The sequence below is a fragment of the Phyllobates terribilis genome, unplaced genomic scaffold (assembly GCF_046119375.1).
Source record: "Phyllobates terribilis strain yellow unplaced genomic scaffold, ASM4611937v1 Scaffold_5__5_contigs__length_657084704, whole genome shotgun sequence".
Taxonomy (NCBI): Eukaryota; Metazoa; Chordata; class Amphibia; order Anura; family Dendrobatidae; genus Phyllobates; species Phyllobates terribilis.
This window is the reverse complement of record NW_027362765.1, coordinates 326,553,119-326,570,318: the sequence shown is the minus strand read 5'-3', so window position 1 is coordinate 326,570,318 and position 17,200 is coordinate 326,553,119. Positions and strand designations below refer to the sequence as shown.

Sequence of the window (17,200 nt, the reverse complement as noted above, 5' to 3'; positions counted from 1 at the left end):
AGATATATTGGTGTCTGACCAGTCAGGGAGATACTATTACAGTTTTTTTTTACGGCAAAAAAAGCCAAAAGCAGGATAATACAGAGATTTGATCCGTGGAACTGCAAAACCACAGTTCTATTTCTCTGGCCTACACAAGACTCTTTTAAACAGATATATTGGTGTCTGACCAGTCAGGGAGACACTATTACAGTTTTTTTTTTATGGCAAAAAATGCCAAAAGCAGGATAATACAGAGATTTGACCCGTGGAACTGCAAAACCACAGTTCTATTTTTCTGGCCTACACCAGACTCTTTTAAACAGATATATTGGTGTCTGAACAGTCACAGACACACTCAATTTTTTTTAGGGGGGGGGAAATACCAAAAGATTAATAAGACACGTATTTGTACAGTCTGACTGAGGAAAAAAAAATACAGGATTTAGATGAAAAAAAAAAAATAATTTCTGGTCCCTGAGACCGGGGTGATAAGTCTAGCAATTTGACCAACAGGAGCACACAGGACTGTAATGCAGCGTTTGCTGGTATAACCACTGTGTCTCCTATACAGCCTGCCTGCCTGATATCTGGAATGGATATTAGTCCTGAGAAGGACTGTTTGTTTGATTTGGCAGACCCTACACTACCTATTTCGCACTATATATCTCTCCCTAACTCAGCAGCACCCTTTCTACACTGTCTGATCCTGGGCAACTGTGTCCAAGATGGCGGAGCCTGGTTTTTAATACTAGAGGTGACGCTGTGCGGCCAGCCAATCACTGTAATGCCCACAAACAACATGGCTGCGGCATTACAGTGACTGGCTGGCAATCCCTGCATGTTCATTGGCTCTTAAAGAGCGCCAAACGTGCAGGGCGGAGACCCGAGCTCCCGCCCGAGTAACCCAGAAATGCTCGGTGCTCGCCGAACATCCCGAGTAGCGTGATGCTCGGGCGAGTACCGAGCAGTGTCGAGCATGCTCGCTCAACACTACTAATAAACCAACTTTATCTATTCAATATGGCTCACAGTTTAATCAGATAAAACTTATTATTTCCACGTTATTGTCCTTTCTATACGAAGACCCCATCTTATTTTCCATTATAGAACTATGCTGCTCCATTGTGACAAAAAGAGAAACCACAATTGGAAATATTGTGTCCCCAAGCTATTTTTCATCCCAGAAAAAATCGGAAACATGACTTTCATACAAGGGATTTTATAGGTTCGGAAATGCCAGGTGCAGATCCCATTGTCATGCGCTTGTAACCAAATATTTCAAAATCATGATAATATATCAAGTTTTAATATCAAAGACTTTATTAACTGTAATACACAGAATGTCATTTATGTTATCAATTGCACCCTTTGTCATAAAGTCTATGTAGGTTGCACCTCACGCACTACTCAAAGTCCGCAGTTCACAACACATTACAGATATAATCAGCTGAAATAATAGTAACTGAATCATCTCTCATGCGTCTAATCATTTACCATAATTGGTCACCACTAGTGATGAGTGAGTATGTTTTGTTAACCCTTTCGCCGAGTATACTCGGGCGAGCACCGAGTATTTATAGCATGATCGGGCTTTAAGTTTTCATGGCTCTGTGAACATGACTTGCGACTGCTTGACAGATTTAATACATGTGAGGAATGCCTGTTTTTCCAGCATTCCTCACATGTATTAAATCTGTCAAACAGTTGCAAATCATGTTCACGGAGCGACAAAAACTTAAAGCCCGAGCATGCTATAAATACTCGGTGCTCGCCCGAGTATACTCGGCGAAAGGGTTAACAAAACATACTCGCTCATCACTATTCACCACCATAGACAGATTTCCTCTTTCTCTGTCTTTGGCATTGAAAAAGTTAAGAGACCTATAGGGGGAGGGGGTGGAGATAATAGGAGACGCCTACTGGATCTACAATCTAGGCACACGCTTCCCTATAGTCTGAACATGCGCAGGGAAATGATGTTCCACTTTTGATGGATGACAGGACGGGTTACCTGCTTGTTTTAATTCTTTGTGTTTTTTTAATGTTTTTAACATGTGAATTTATATTTCTTTTCATTGTTGTCAGTGGGGTATACTGGTGTTTTACTTTAATCAGGTTTATGCAATTAGATCGCACATGCCATATATCATGTGATTTCACTAGATTAACCTGTTTGTAATAACACATTTGCCTATGAAACTCCCCTATATTACCTTCTTAGCAGTTCTGACAAAGGACGCCGGAGTGCGTCTGAAACGCGATACACCATGTCCGTCATGCATTTGACTTTTGCTATATGTCTGTGAAGTGCTGTGGAAATCACTGGTGATATAAGCATGTGAAATAAAAAAAAAATATCCCTGGCATTACATATCGGATTGCCAGAATTCCTCACTATTTTTGGGTGGATAAGTATGAGCGAGTATTCGCCTCATCCCAAATCTGCATGCAAATGGATTCCAATAATTGTCCATAGTGCACGAAAACTAGCGATACCTGGAAACCATGAAGAAGCCATATTACCTTTTTAATATTTGTATTTGATTTCTGTTGATCTAGGTAAAGACTTCAATTTGCTCTAACATTATAACATGGATTTTCTGCTCCACCGCAATTGCCTTTAGTGTTCTTGACCTTGAAGAAATCAAATGCTATCATGCTTTCTGTTATACATATGTAAGTAAATCTGAACTTCGATCACAAGGGGTTGGGAGTGTGTTGGGGGATTAACCATACCTAGAAAAAAACCTCCTGAAATCATTGCTTTTTGGAATTGAGAGTTATGGAATATTTTCCCATTTCATTCCCCTTAGTATCCATATTAGAATTGTTTGATTGTGGACTATGAACTTTAAGTGACAAGAATTTCTTTGCTTCCTGTTTCCAGTCCGGTGCTTCTACACTTTACCACTGCCTAATTGCTATGAACGTGCTGATACTCCTACTTTCCCTTGTAGCCGCATTGGTTGGAATCTATACACTTACATCTCATTCCAAAAAAGATCCTCAGGTATGAATGCACTGGGGATGTAACGGATCAACTTCAAAAAGTGCAACTGTGTGAATATAATATGAGACATTAATACATGTAAAACTATGTTTAACCCTTTTCAGGACATTAGGATGCAGCCTCATTTTTCGAATCTGACGTGTCACTTTATATAGTAATAACTTGGGAATATCATTACACATCCAAGCCATTCTGAGATTGATTTTTCATGATAGATTGTACTTTGCATTAATAGTGAATTTAGGTTGATCTATACTATGATTTTAAAAAAATAATTAAATCTTCCAGAAAATAGGAACGTTTTGCTCTTTTCAAACTTTAAATGTGTCTCGCAAAATAGTTCCCATCATTTGTTATATGTCCATTTATTTTTTGGGCCATTAGATGGATTAAAAATTTAACAGCAGTTTTTCACGTATTCCAAAAAGCTACCTTATATTTCGGACTACAGTCATGGCCAAAAGTTTTGAGAATGACACCAAAATTATATTTTCACATGATCTGCTGGCCTCTGGTTTTTATTAGTGTTTGTCTGATGTTTATATCACATACAGAAATATAATTGCAATCATATTATGAGTACCAATAGGTTATATTGACAGTTAGAATGAGTTAATGCAGCAAGTCAATATTTGCAGTGTTGCCCCTTCTTCTTCAAGACCTCTGTAATTCTCCCTGGCATGCTCTCAATCAACTTTTGGACCAAATCCTGACTGATAGTAGTCCATTCTTGCATAATCAATGCTTGCATTTTGCCAGAATTTGTTGGTTTTTGTTTGTCCACCCGTCTCTTGATGATTGACCACAAGTTCTCAATGGGATTAAGATCTGGGGAGTTTCCAGGCCATGGACCCAAAATCTCTATGTTTTGTTCCATGAGCCATTTAGTTATCACCTTTGCTTTATGGCAAGGTGCTCCATCATGCTGGAAAAGGCATTGTTGGGCGCCAAACTGCTCTTGGACGGTTGGGAGAAGTTGCTCTTGGAGGACATTCTGGTACCATTCTTTATTCATGGCTGTGTTTTTAGGCAAGACTGTGAGTGAGCCGATTCCCTTGTCTGAGAAGCAACCCCACACATGAATGGTTTCAGGATGCTTTACAGTTGGCATGAGACAAGACTGGTGGTAGCGCTCACCTCTTCTTCTCCGAATAAGCTGTTTTCCAGATGTCCCAAACAATCGAAAAGGGGATTCATCAGAGAAAATGACTTTGCCCCAGTCCTCAGCAGTCCACTCCCTGTACCTTTTTCAGAATATCAGTCGGTCCCTGATGTTTTTTCTGGAGAGAAGTGGCTTCTTTGCTGCCCTCCTTGAAACCAGCCCTTGCTCAAAGAGTCTCCGCCTCACAGTGCGTGCAGAAGCACTCACACCAGCCTGCTGCCATTCCTGAGCAAGCTCGGCACTGCTGGTAGTCCGATCCCGCAGCTGAAACAGTTTTAAGATACGGTCCTGGCGCTTACTGGTCTTTCTTGGGCACCCTGGAGCCTTTTTGACAACAATGGAAGCTCTCTCCTTGAAGTTCTTGATGATGCGATAGATTGTTGACTGAGGTGCAATCTTTGTAGCTGCGACACTCTTCCCTGTTAGGCCATTTTTGTGCAGTGCAATTATGGCTGCACGTGTTTCTTTAGAGATAACCATGGTTAACTGAAGAGAAACAATGATACCAAGAACCAGCCTCCTTTTAAAGTGTCCAGTGATGTCATTCTTACTTAATCATGACTGATTGATCGCCAGCCCTGTCCTCATCAACACCCACACCTGTGTTAATGGATCAATCACTAAAACGATGTTAGCTGCTCCTTTTAAGGCAGGACTGCAATGATGTTGAAATGTGTTTTGGGGGTTAAAGTTCCTTTTCTGGGCAAATATTGACTTTGCAAGTACAGTAATTGCTGTTAAGCTGATCACTCTTTGACATTCAGGAGTATATGCAAATTGCCATTACAAAAAATGAAGCAGTAAACTTTGGAAAAATTACTATTTGTCTCATTCTCAATACTTTTGGCCATGACTGTATAAGACGCACCGGACCATAAGATGCATTTAAGTTTTAGAGGAGGAAAATAGGGGAAAAAAATGTAAGCAAAACATATGTTCATAATGCCCTGTCATGGGGGAGGGGGTCTGCTGCTGACACTGATATTGAGGTAAGGTCCCCGAATTCTGTTAATATCCTCCATCTTGATATGTATGGCCCCTTCTTCCTGGTATACGTGGTCCCCATCCCATCATGGTATACGTGGTCCTCATCCCCATCCTGGAATGCATGGTACCCCTTGATCCCCCATCCTGGTATGCATGGCACTCCTTGATCCCCCATCCTGGTATGCATGGTACCCCTTGATCCCTCTTCCTGATATGCATGGCACCCTTTGATCCCCCTTCCTGGTATGCATGGCACCCCCTGATCCCCATCCTAGTATTCATGGCACCCCTTGATCCCCCATCCTGGTATTCATGGCACCCCTTGATCCCTCATCCTGGTATTCATGGCACCCCTTTGACCCCCCATCCTTGTATGCATGGCACCCCCTGATGCCCATCCTAGTATTCATGGCACCCCTTTATCCCTCATCCTGGTATGCATGGCACCCCTTTATCCCCCATCCTGGTATTCATGGCACCTCTGATCCCTATCCTGGTATGCATGGCACTCCTTGATCCCCCATCCTGGTATGCATGGCACCCCTTGATCCCCCATCCTGGTATGCATGGCACCTCTTTATCCCCCATCCTGGTATTCATGGCACCCCTGATCCCCCATTCTGGTATGTATGGCATCCCTTGATCACCCATCCTGGTATGTATGGCACCCCTTGAGCCCCCATCACGCTGCTCACAAAAAATAATAAACAATCATACACACCTCCTCTCTCCTCCAGGGCTGTCCCGCTATGCTGCCAACACTCTCACTGTATGAGCCGCGCATGGCAGGGCACGCATGGTGTCCCTGCCATGAGCCCTCACACAGTGTGAGACGCTGTGCTGGAATAGTCACTGCTCCCCACGCCGGGACGCTGTGCGTGGGGAGCAGTGACCATTCAGTCTCTTCAATAGCCGGAGCACTGTACCGCAGCACGGCTCCTGCTGCCGCTCTGCGGTCAGTGTGCCTGCTATTAAAGACCATGAATATTCACTACAACCCATGGGAGTGACACATGCAGCATTGTCTGGCAATCTGGGGTGAGGGATTGAGGTCTTCCCCAGATCCCCTGATGAACCCTGGTGGAAACTAGGGGGAAACGCGTTGGGACTACTAAGGATAAGTGTCATTTTTTTACTTACTAATGATATCTACTTTCTGACTGCTGGAATTGGGGACCATTAAGGTTTTAGTGTTATTGTTTTTTTTTTACTAATGAAAATGTATATTCTGATTGCCATTTTCTGGTCTTTTGAAAAGGAATAGGGACTAATAATGATGAGTGTCTCTCTTTGAAAAGGTATAGGGACTAATAATGATAAGTGTCCTTCTTTCTGTCTACTATTATGTACATCTATGACAGACAGAGTCTGGACCTGATACTTTGATATAGATATTATGCTTTTTCAAATACCAATACTTAAATTCCATTTGATGTATGGGGAGACATCTACCTGGGTGGGATTTTGCTTTCTGAGCCCCCTTTTGAGGTATATAGCTGGACTATCAAAGTGTAGCATGTGTCCATATTTGATTGCTCTGGCTGCTATTTGATTTGTTTTGGCTATGGAGAAACAAGCACTGTGCTCCTTTACCCTAGAGCATTTATGTTTACCCGACCAAATGAATTTGGCCATCTATAATCATTGACCTATTATCGGCTTCTGTATTTATACGTTCACTTTTTCTACCCTTTCTCACTATTGTGGTTTTGTTTAATTTAAGACAAGGGTCCTTGTAGGGACATTAGGGATACCGACGTTGAGCGGGGGCGCCACGAAGTACAAATTAGGGTGCCAACCTCCGCTGTCAGGTAGGGACAGGATTTAGGGACATAACAGGGACAGCTTGAATCTGTATTCCCTCCCGGTCGGTGTATTACCTGATTCTATATGTCCTATCATTTAGAGTATTATTGTTGTTTGTCTATGGACTTTTAGGTCCTTTTTAGAGATTATTAATAAAAGTTATTTTTTAGGGGGGCTATGTGTCTGCTGGTTGTCTCCCTGTAGTGATAATCTCCTGATGATAAAACACAACCTAGTAAATGACACATCAATAGAATTAGGGTCTCTTTCCTTGCATCATGTTGCTCTCCGAACACATGCCAAAAAACAGCTGACAGGTTCCCTTTAACATAAATTTAAAAAAATGGAAAATTTCATTTTTTTTAATTAAAATGTTTTTATCCCCAAATTTTTCATTTTAGCAATGAGTAATAGGAGGAAAAGTACCCCACAGTTTGTTGTGCACTTACTTCCAAGTGTGACAATAACAGTTTGGCCACATGACAAGGCCCATAAAGACTGAGCACCATTTAGCTTTTGAAGTGCAGATATTAATGTAATTTATTTGCAAGCTCCATGTTGCCATTGCAGGACACTTGAGGTTCCTGAACAGAAGAAACCCCAAAAATTTAACTTTAAGGAATTTATTGATGGGCTTAATGAGCACTTTGTTACCACAGGTGTTTCAAAGATTTTTATCACATTGAAATCACTGTGAAAATAAAAAATAATATTATTTTAAAATTATTTAGCTTTAGTTATTCTTCTTTTGTTTAATGAGAAACGTTACTCTACAATTTTTATTCATTTTTTTTTCAAGTATGGCCACACTAAAATATTTAGATGTACACTACTATTTGGGCACAGGATTGGTGGGGCTCAGAAGGGAAGGACAACCATTTGGCTTTTGGAGTGTAAATTTTGTTAGAATGATTTTTGCCATATTGCACTACAGCCCCCCTGAGGTATTAGTAAAGTAGAAACCCACATATGTGACACCATTTGGGAAAATATTACTCCTTAAGGAATTCATCTAGGGAGATAGAGAAAATTTTTTCTCCAAAAGTATTGTAAAAAAAGTTAATGCAAATGGCAAAAGTGAACATTTCAAATTTTCCCGGTTAGATTTTTTAAGGCCTTAATTGTGCGGTATAACTGGCATACAGTATTAACTTTGTCTTTGATTTATTACAGTTATGTCAATAACAAACTTATATAGCTATATTTTACTCTGTTTCCACAATAAAAAATCATTTTTGCCTTATTCTGGGATCTATAACATTTTTAATGTTCTGTTGATAAAGGTTTTTTTTGTGGTGCTCACTTTTTTTTGGATAAATAGCTTATTTTATAGGTTGTGTCACTATGGAAATAGTAATACAAAATATGTGTAGGATTTTTTTGTACTTTATTACTTTTTTCAAATAAAATCACTGAAATCTATTTTGAAATAATGTTTTTATGTGTCTCCATATTGTAACAGCTGCATCGGTTTTTATTTTTTCAGAGTTGTCTGAGTGATCGTTTTTTGTGGGATGAACTGTAGTTATTTTTTTAATGCAAGACAACAAAAAAACAGCAATTCTTTCTGTTTTTTTCTCTTTTTGTATGATGATCACTGAGTGGGATAAATACCAGGCTCATTTTATAATTTTGTCTTTTTTAATTTTTTTCCAGTGTTTTACCAGGTAGGATAAATAACATGTTAAAGTTATGTGTTAAGGTGTTACAGATGCAGTGGTATTAATTAGACATATTTTTATGCTTTTAATATTGAGCTACAACATTTTCGTTTTTTGCCAGTGGGAGTATATGAGGTCTTGCTTTATATTGCACAAGTTGTAGTTTTTATTGCTACCATTTGTAGTACATGTGGTTACCTTTATTCTATTTTTGAGAAGTAATTGGAAATGTGACAAAAACGTTTTAAAACAGTAATTCTTGATTTTTTCCCCCCTTTTTATAGTGCTCACTGGGTGGCACACATAACATAGTTTAGGTTGTTGCAGACACAGCAATACCATATATGTATAGTTTATTTAGATTTTATTACCTTTTTATGATAAATTCCAATTTTTCAAAATGACATAATGTTTTTATACACAGCCATATTGTAAAAGCCATACAGTTTTAATTTTTTGATATACAAGACTGTTGCGAGGACATGTTTTTTTTTGTGGGATTGAGTGTAGTTTTTATTGTATAATTCTTGAGTTCATGAAACTTTTTGATATGTTACTTTTACATTTTTGTAAGGTGAACAAAGATCAGCAATTCTAGATTAGTTTTTAATATTTTACAAAGTTTAGCAGGTGGGTAACGGACATGTTAGTTTTTGTAGGTCAGGTAATTACAGACATGGTGATTCCAAATATGTAAAAATATTTTTTATTTTAATTTTTTTTTCAGTAATAAATGATTTACAAACGCAGGAAAGTGTTATTTCCATTTTTAAACATTGTTGGCAGACTAGGAGGCCAATTATTGACCCTAGTGTCTGCATATTAATCACTTGCACCTCACAATCCCATCGTAATAGGAGGGGCAATGAAGGTTAAGAGGGAGCTCCCTCCATTTTTTAAAAATCTAGCTCCAAAGGTGACATCTAGAGGGATAAATTGCTTGTATCCCAGCTTTTCTTACTGCACTGGGTGTCAGTTGTATAATACAGCTGACATCTGAGCCCGCCCCACAAGACTGCAGTAAATAGCAGTTTCCACTAAGGTTCATTCTCCCAGGACGTACTTCTCGGGAGTTAAGATGTTAATTTAAGAATCAGACAAATTTCCATCCAAGTGAATCACTGAAGACTCTATTTCTAAATGTAAAACTACACTTCATATGTGACTGCCATTTGCCATTTATTGTCCATTCCTTTCAACAAATCTGACAAAGTTTTTCTTTTCTTAAATTAAATCTTGAGAAAGTTATTATTTAGCTTGAAGTACCGTAGGTTGATATACATGCATCTGTGAGTAATTTTTCAATGATGTCTTGGTTACTGTATGTTTTTCTGTATCTTTTCTGCTACTTTTTGTTCTAATTTTCTTTCTTCCTGACCTCATATTTTTCTTTCATTCATCTCCTTATGCTTTATCTTTTTGCTCTTTTTTAATTTCTTGTCCTCTTTCTTCTTTCTGATCTACATTTTCTTATTCTTTATCTTTTTTATGATTTAATCCATCAGGATCATTTTCATGACCTTCCTTTTTCTTTAAAGAGAACCTATCATAGTATTACTAGATACATGTTGCCTAAGCCACGAGCTGAATAAATCAGAGCCTGCCTGTACTACTGCATCAGGTATGTATTTCTCTGAAAAGCTATGACTTTTCAGAGAAAACATAGTCTGAAGAGCCTCCTTGCACCGCTGTAGCCTATCACTATTTACACACATGGGAGAGACCTATCAATCAACTAGAGCAGCATGGGGGAGAAGCCATCCAGACTAGTCTCATCTCTATCTATGGTTTCCGACCGGATATTTAAACTATCTTTTCTCTGTAACACCAGAGGATTTCAAAGCAAAACATACAGTGGTGTGAAAAAGAGTTTGCCCTCTTACTGATTTCCATTTCTTTTGCATGTTTGTTACACTTAAATTTTCAGATTGAAAAACAAATTCAAATATTAGACAAAGATAACACAAGTAAACACAATAACCGGTTGGGCCACCCTTCGTAGCAACAACTGCAATTAAGCATTTGAGATAACTGGCAATGAGTCTTTTACAACGCTCTAGTGAAATTTTGGCCCACTCAATCTTTGCAAAATTGTTGTAATTCTGCCATATTGGAGGGTTTACGAGCATGAACCGCCCTTTCAAGGTCGTGCCACAGCATCTCAATTGGATTAAGGTTAGGAATTAGATTAGGCCACTCCAGTATTAATTTCCGACATAGTCAGTAATAGTACGCCGGAAAGGCCGGTTCAGCGGGGGCTCCGGCGCTGAGCCCGCACTGAACCGGGCACATGTCAGATGATTTATACAGCTGACATGTGCTCTCAACAGCCGCGGGTGGAATCGCGATCCACCCGCGGCTGTTAACTAGTTAAATGCCACTGTCAATCTCTGACAGCGGCATTTAACAGCGCAACGCCGGAAGCGCGTCACTTACCCCGCCCATCGGTGATCCCGTCACGTGATCGCGGGTCACTGATGGGTGGGCATGACAACCCTGGGTCTGCAGCAGACCCAAGTGGTCGTCATGTAAAGATTGCTATGAGCGCCACATAGTGGTCGGAGCTCATAGCACAGGAGCATTTCTGCTACATAGAGGTGATCTGCTCATCGCCTCTATGTCGCAGAGACGATCGGAGAGTTGCTGCTTCTAGTCTCCTATGGAAACTATAGAAGCAAGCAAAAAGTGTAAAAAAATGTTTTTAAAAATATAAATAAAATTAAAAAAATATAAAAGTTTAAATCACCCCCCTTTTGCCCCATACAAAATAAAATAATAAAAAATAAACCCCACATACACATATTTGGTATCGCCGCATTCAGAATCGCCCGATCTATCAATATAAAAGAAGAATTAATCCGATCGGTAAACGGCGTAATGAGAAAAAAATTCCAGAATTAATTTTTTTTGGTCGCCACAACATTGCAATAAAGTGCAATAACGGGCGATCAAAACATCGTCGTATGGTATCAATAAAAATGTCTGCCTGGCGCACAGAATATAAACCTGCACTCGGCCCCAGATCCTGAAAAATGGAGACGCTACGGGTCTCAGAAAATGGCGCCATATGTTTTTTTTTTTTTTTTAGCAAACTTTGGAATTTTTTTTCACCATTTAAATAAAAAATAACCTATACATGTTTGGTGTCTAAGAACTCATAATGACCCGGAGAATAATAATGGCAGGTCACTTTAAGCATTCAGTGAACGTGGAAAGAGAAAAAATCGACTGTGGAATTGCAATTTTTTTTGCAATTTCACTGCACTTGGAATTTTTTTCCTGTTTTCCAGTACATGATATTGTAAAACTAGTAATAGCGTTTAAAAGTACAACTTGTCCCGCAAAAAAAAGCCCTAACATGGCCATATTGACCAAAAAATAAAAAGGCTATGGCTCTGGGAAGAAGGGGAGCAAAAAACGAAAACTCAAAAACGGAAAATGCTCCGGTCATGAAGGGGTTAATTTTGTTTTTCTTAAGTGATTGAAAGATAGACTTGCTGGTGTGTTTTGGATCATTGTCCTGCTGCATAACCCAAGTGTGCTTCAGCTTTAGGTCACAAACAGATGGCCAGACATTCTCCTTCAGGATTTTTTGGTAGACAGCAGAAGTCATGGTTCCATTTACCACAGCAAGTCTTCCAGGTCCTGAATCTGCAAAACATTCCCAGACCATCACACTACCACCATATTTTACTGTTGGTATAATGTTCCTTTTCTGAAATGCTGTGTTACTTCTACACCAGATGTAATAAGACATACACCTTCCAAAAAGTTAAACTTTTGTCTCGTCAGTCCGCAAACTATTCTCCCAAAAGTCTTAGCAATCTTCAAGATGTTTTCTGGCAAATCTGAGACGAGCCTTTATGTTCTTTTTGCTCAGCAGTGGTTTTTGTCTTGGAACTCATGCATGCTATTTTTACCCTGTCTCTTTCTTTTGGTGGAGTCATGAACACTGACCTTAACTGAGGCAAGTGAGGCCTGCAGTTTTTTGGATGTTGTTGTTGGTTCTTTTGTGACCTCTTGGATGAGTCGTCGCTACGCTCTCTGGGGTTAATTTTGTTCAGCTGGCCACTCCTGGGAAGGTTCAACACTGTTCCATGTTTTTGCTCTCATGGCTCTCACTGTGGTTCACTGGAGTCCCAAAACTTTATAAATGGCTTTATAACCTTTTCCAGACTGATAGATCTCAATTACTTAGTTTTTCATTCGTTGCTGAATTTCTTTTTATTGCAGCATGATGTCTAGCTTTTGAGGATCTTTTGGTCTACTTCACTTTGTTAGGCAGGTTCTATTTAAGTGATTTCTTGATTGAGAACAGGTGTAGCCCTAATCAGGCTTGTGTGTAGATAGGAAAATTGAAGTCAGCTTCCAGAAAATGTGATAAACCACAGTTAATTTTTGTTTAAAGGAGGGGGGGGGGCAATCACTTTTTCACACAGGGCCCTGTACATTTGGATTTCTTTTTCCTTTAAAAATAAAGACCTTAATTTAAAAACTGCATTTTGTGTCTACGTGTGATATCTTTGTCTAATATTTAAATTTCTTTTGTGATCTGAAACATTTAAGTGTGACAAACATGCAAAAGAATAAGAAATCCAAACATGCTCGGGTGTTATCTGAGTATCTTGAGCGTGTTTGTTAGGCAATGGTCTCATGTGTTGCGGCTGTCTAACAGGCACAAAACATGCAGCCGCAGGGACTTGAACATATTATCCAAGCACACCCAAGATACTTGGATAACACCCGTGCATGCTTGGATCACACATTATCCGTGCATGCTCGCTCATCATTAGTCAGGTTCGCTTTAAGTTGTGTTTTTGCCTTTCTCCCATTCTTCTTCCTCTTCCCCCTCTATTGTCTTTGTGAGTGTTATTCTTCAGAATTATCTTAACTTTCTTACTGTAACTGACTGTGTTAAAAATGACTGTGTTTAAAAAAAAAATCTTATGTTTTGCAGCAAAGTACCGTTTTGTCTACTGTTTCTCCTTCAGCACCTCCATTAGAAGCTGCTCAACAGCATGTATGACCAAAGGATCTGAATAATCAGCCATATTATCCCATTAACTCTCATCATATTTTAAATTGAAATCTTAATGTTTGTAATTTGTATAATATGAAGAAATATGTCATAATATTAAATTCAGCTGTTCAATACTGTGTATGTCAGCCTCTCCTCCTGCCACCAAAACAACTCTGATGGACATTACAAAAATGTTTGCAGGTGCCCTGTGGATCTAGCACTACAGGCTTGGCAGCAGATCTTTAAAGGGTTATCTCCCAACCACATAATGGGGAGAGGAATTACTGACTGCTACAGCTCTAATTGTTGGGACTCCCATAAAAACTGATTCTGCCTTGATGAAGCAGATGCCGTGTATGCACACTTCTGCTCTATTCGTTGTCTAATGGACTGACAGAGAATCATCTATCTATGGGGACTTGCATCTTTTTCAATATCCTTGTCAAAATGCATGTGTTTATCATTAAAAAGAAGAACAGCATTTCACCTGAAGAACCTGACGTCAAAGAATGGTGGTGGAAATGCTCTATCTACAACCACATCCATTGACTCATTATATACTGATGACCATTTTTATTGTTCATGACAAAACACCTTCCTTCTATTGTAATTTTTTTTATAATAATGTGTAATCATTGTGTGCTTTTTCTTTGTTATAATGTAATAATGATAAAAAAAATGTAAAATATTGCCTAGCAGCTCATTCATTTCTCTTTATGGTCGCCTGTGACTGTTCGTCAAAAAACTGGTGTGTACGTGTGTACAGGTGCTTATTAAGAGTAGCCATCTCCTTATATAATAACAAATAAAGTAGCACTCTGTAGCGCTATAGTATGCAAACATGGAATATATGAAATTTGACTTGCATTACTATAGAAAATAGGAATTAATGAAAATAGCGCATAAATTGGCCAATTCATGTGTACCCGGCAGCCAGCAACGAGAGTCGCCTTACCGTGGCTGATTCAAATTTCATATATTTGATGTTTGCATACTATAGTGCTACTTTATTTGTTAATTACTCCTGATTTGAATGAAATACCTTTATCTTTTTTACCATTGTCCCGCTTTCTGCATGTCACCACCTCATAGTAGTTAAGTCAGGAGTATGAACAATCCCTGTAAAGGCAGTCTGTCATTAGGATCAACTTCCCCAAAACCAGCATACATAGGCATGTAGTTCTTTGAAATGTAAAGACAGAGACACCTTTGTATCTTTTATTGCTCCATTCCCAAGAAATGAGTATATTAATTGCCATGCATATGAGGCGTTAAGTGTTCTGTCATGCCCACAGCACTTAACTAGACTCTGCTTCCTTAGGTTGTTTCCCGCCCTCACACCAGTTTCTTTGTCTTAATTGATAGCTCACTGTCCACATTACATCAGTTGCCAAGCAACATGATCAAACAGTGAACTATCAGTCAAAATAAAGAGGCTGGTGCTGGGCAGTATAACAACGTTAGAGAACGAGGCTAGTTAGGTGCTCTGTCACACCCATAGCTCTTAACATCTGTTTTTCATATTATTATTATTTATTATTATAGTGCCATTTATTCCATGGCACTTTACATGTGAAAAAGGGGATATGCATAGCAACAACAATTACAATAATCTTGAAAAAAAACGCAACGGCAAACTAGTACAGAAGAGGAGAGGACCCTGCCCGCGAGGGTTCACAATCTACAAGGGATGGGTGAGGATACAGTAGGTGAGGGTAGAGCTGGTCATGAAGCAGTGTGGATGGAGCGATGGTTATTGCAGGTTGTAGGCTTGTCAGAAGAGTTGGGTCTTCAGGTTCCTTTTGAAGGTTTCCAAGGTAGACGAGAGTCTGATGCTTTGGAGAGAGTTCCAGAGTAGAGGAGATGCACAGGAGAAATCTTGCATGCGGTTGTGGGAAGAGGAGATAAGAGGAGAGTAGAGAAGGAGATCTTGTGAGGATCGGAGGTTGTGTTTAGGTATGTACCAGGAGACTAGGTCACAGATGTATGGAGGAGACAGGTTGTTGATGGCTTTGTATGCCATGGTTAGGGTTTTGAATTGGAGTCTCTGGGCAGTGGTGAGCCAGTGAAGCATTTGACAGAGAGGAGAGGCTGGGGAATAGCAGGGGGACAGGTTGATTAGTCTGGCAGCAGAGTTTAGGATAGATTGGAGGGGTGCAAGAGTATTGGAAGGGAGGCCACAGAGCAGGAGGTTGCAGTAGTCGAGGTGGGAGATGATGAGGGCTTGCACTAGTGTTTTTGCAGATTCGTGGTTGAGGAATGTGCAAATCCAGGAGATATTTTTGAGTTGTGGGACTGGGGAAATTGTACAGCCATTGATTTTGATGGATAGGTCAGATGGGGGTGCTGAGTGAGATGGGGGAAAGATGATAAATTCAGTTTTATCCATATTAAGTCTTAGAAATCTAGCAAAGAAGAAGGATGAGATAGCGGACAGACATTGTGGGATTCTAGTTAGTAAATACCAGGTCCAGAGAGGTAAATCTGTGTGTCGTCAGCATAGAGATGTTACTGAAAGCCTTGAGAGTCTATGAGCTGTCCCAGGCCGAGGGTGTAGATTGAGATGAGCAAAGGTCCTAGGACTGAACCTTGGGGGACACCGACAGATAGGGGCTGAGGTGAGGAGGTGGTGTGTGAGTGAGAAACACTGAAGATCCTGTCTGTTAACTATGAGGAGATCCAATATAGGGCCAAGTCTTTGATGCCAAGAGATGAGAGAGTCTGTAGTAAGAGGGAATGCTCCACTGTGTCAAAGGCAGATGACAGGTCCAGGAGGAGGAGAACAGAGTAGTGTCGCTTGGATTTGGCAGTTAGTAGGTCATTGGTGACTTTAGTCAGGGCAGTTTCAGTGGAGTGATGCGGTCGGAAGCCAGATTGTAAGTGGTCAAAGAGGAAGCAGGAGGAGAGGTGGGAGGACAGTTCAGAATGGACGTGTTGTTCCAGTAGTTTTGAGGCATAAGGGAGAACTGATATGGGGCGATAGCTAGTCAGAATGGGTGAAGGGAGGGCTTTCTGTGGAAGGGTTCGATCGAGGCATGTTTGAAGCATGAGGGGAAGACACTAGTTGTTAGGGACAGGTTGAAGAGGTGGGTTGGAGTTGGGATGAAGACTGTAGTAAGGTTAGGGATGAGGTGGGACGGGATAGGGTCAAGTTCACAGGTGGTGAGGTGGTGATTGATGAGTAAGGAGGAAAGTTGATCTTCCATAATGGCAGAGAAGCTGGTTTTGGAGGAGGAGGATTGGGTAGATATGAGAAGGGGCTGTGGGGACTTTAGGCAAAAACTTTGTCTGATGGTATCAATCTTCTGCTTGAAGAATGAAGCAAAGTCCTCGACTGAGATGAGAGGAGAAGGAGGAGGCGTTGGGGGACGGAGGAGAGAATTGAAAGTGTTGAGTAGCTATTTAGGGTTGCGTGACAGGGAGGATATGAGAGATGAGAAGTATGTTGGCTTTGCAGCAGAGAGTGTGGACTTGAAACTAGTGAGGTACTGTTTGAATGCGATGAAGCGCTCATTGGAGTGGGACTTTTTCCATCTCTGCTGAGCAACCCTGGAGTCTCTCTTCAGTTCTTT

At 40.2% G+C, this 17,200-nt stretch overlaps 1 protein-coding gene across 4 annotated transcripts in view; it reads left to right on the top strand.

Annotated features, from left to right (window-relative positions):
• LOC141273145 (uncharacterized) overlaps positions 1–14,316 on the top strand; it is a 127,396-nt gene extending 113,080 nt beyond the window's left edge. For all 4 annotated transcript variants that reach the window (XM_073684585.1, XM_073684587.1, XM_073684586.1 and 1 more), the window contains 3 exons: positions 2,542–2,658; positions 2,870–2,992; positions 13,566–14,316. In XM_073684585.1, the coding sequence (XP_073540686.1) occupies positions 2,542–2,658; positions 2,870–2,992; positions 13,566–13,634 (309 nt within the window). In that variant the 3' untranslated portion in view covers positions 13,635–14,316. The remainder of the gene's footprint in view (positions 1–2,541; positions 2,659–2,869; positions 2,993–13,565) is intronic.
• The last annotated feature ends 2,884 nt before the right edge of the window (positions 14,317–17,200 follow it).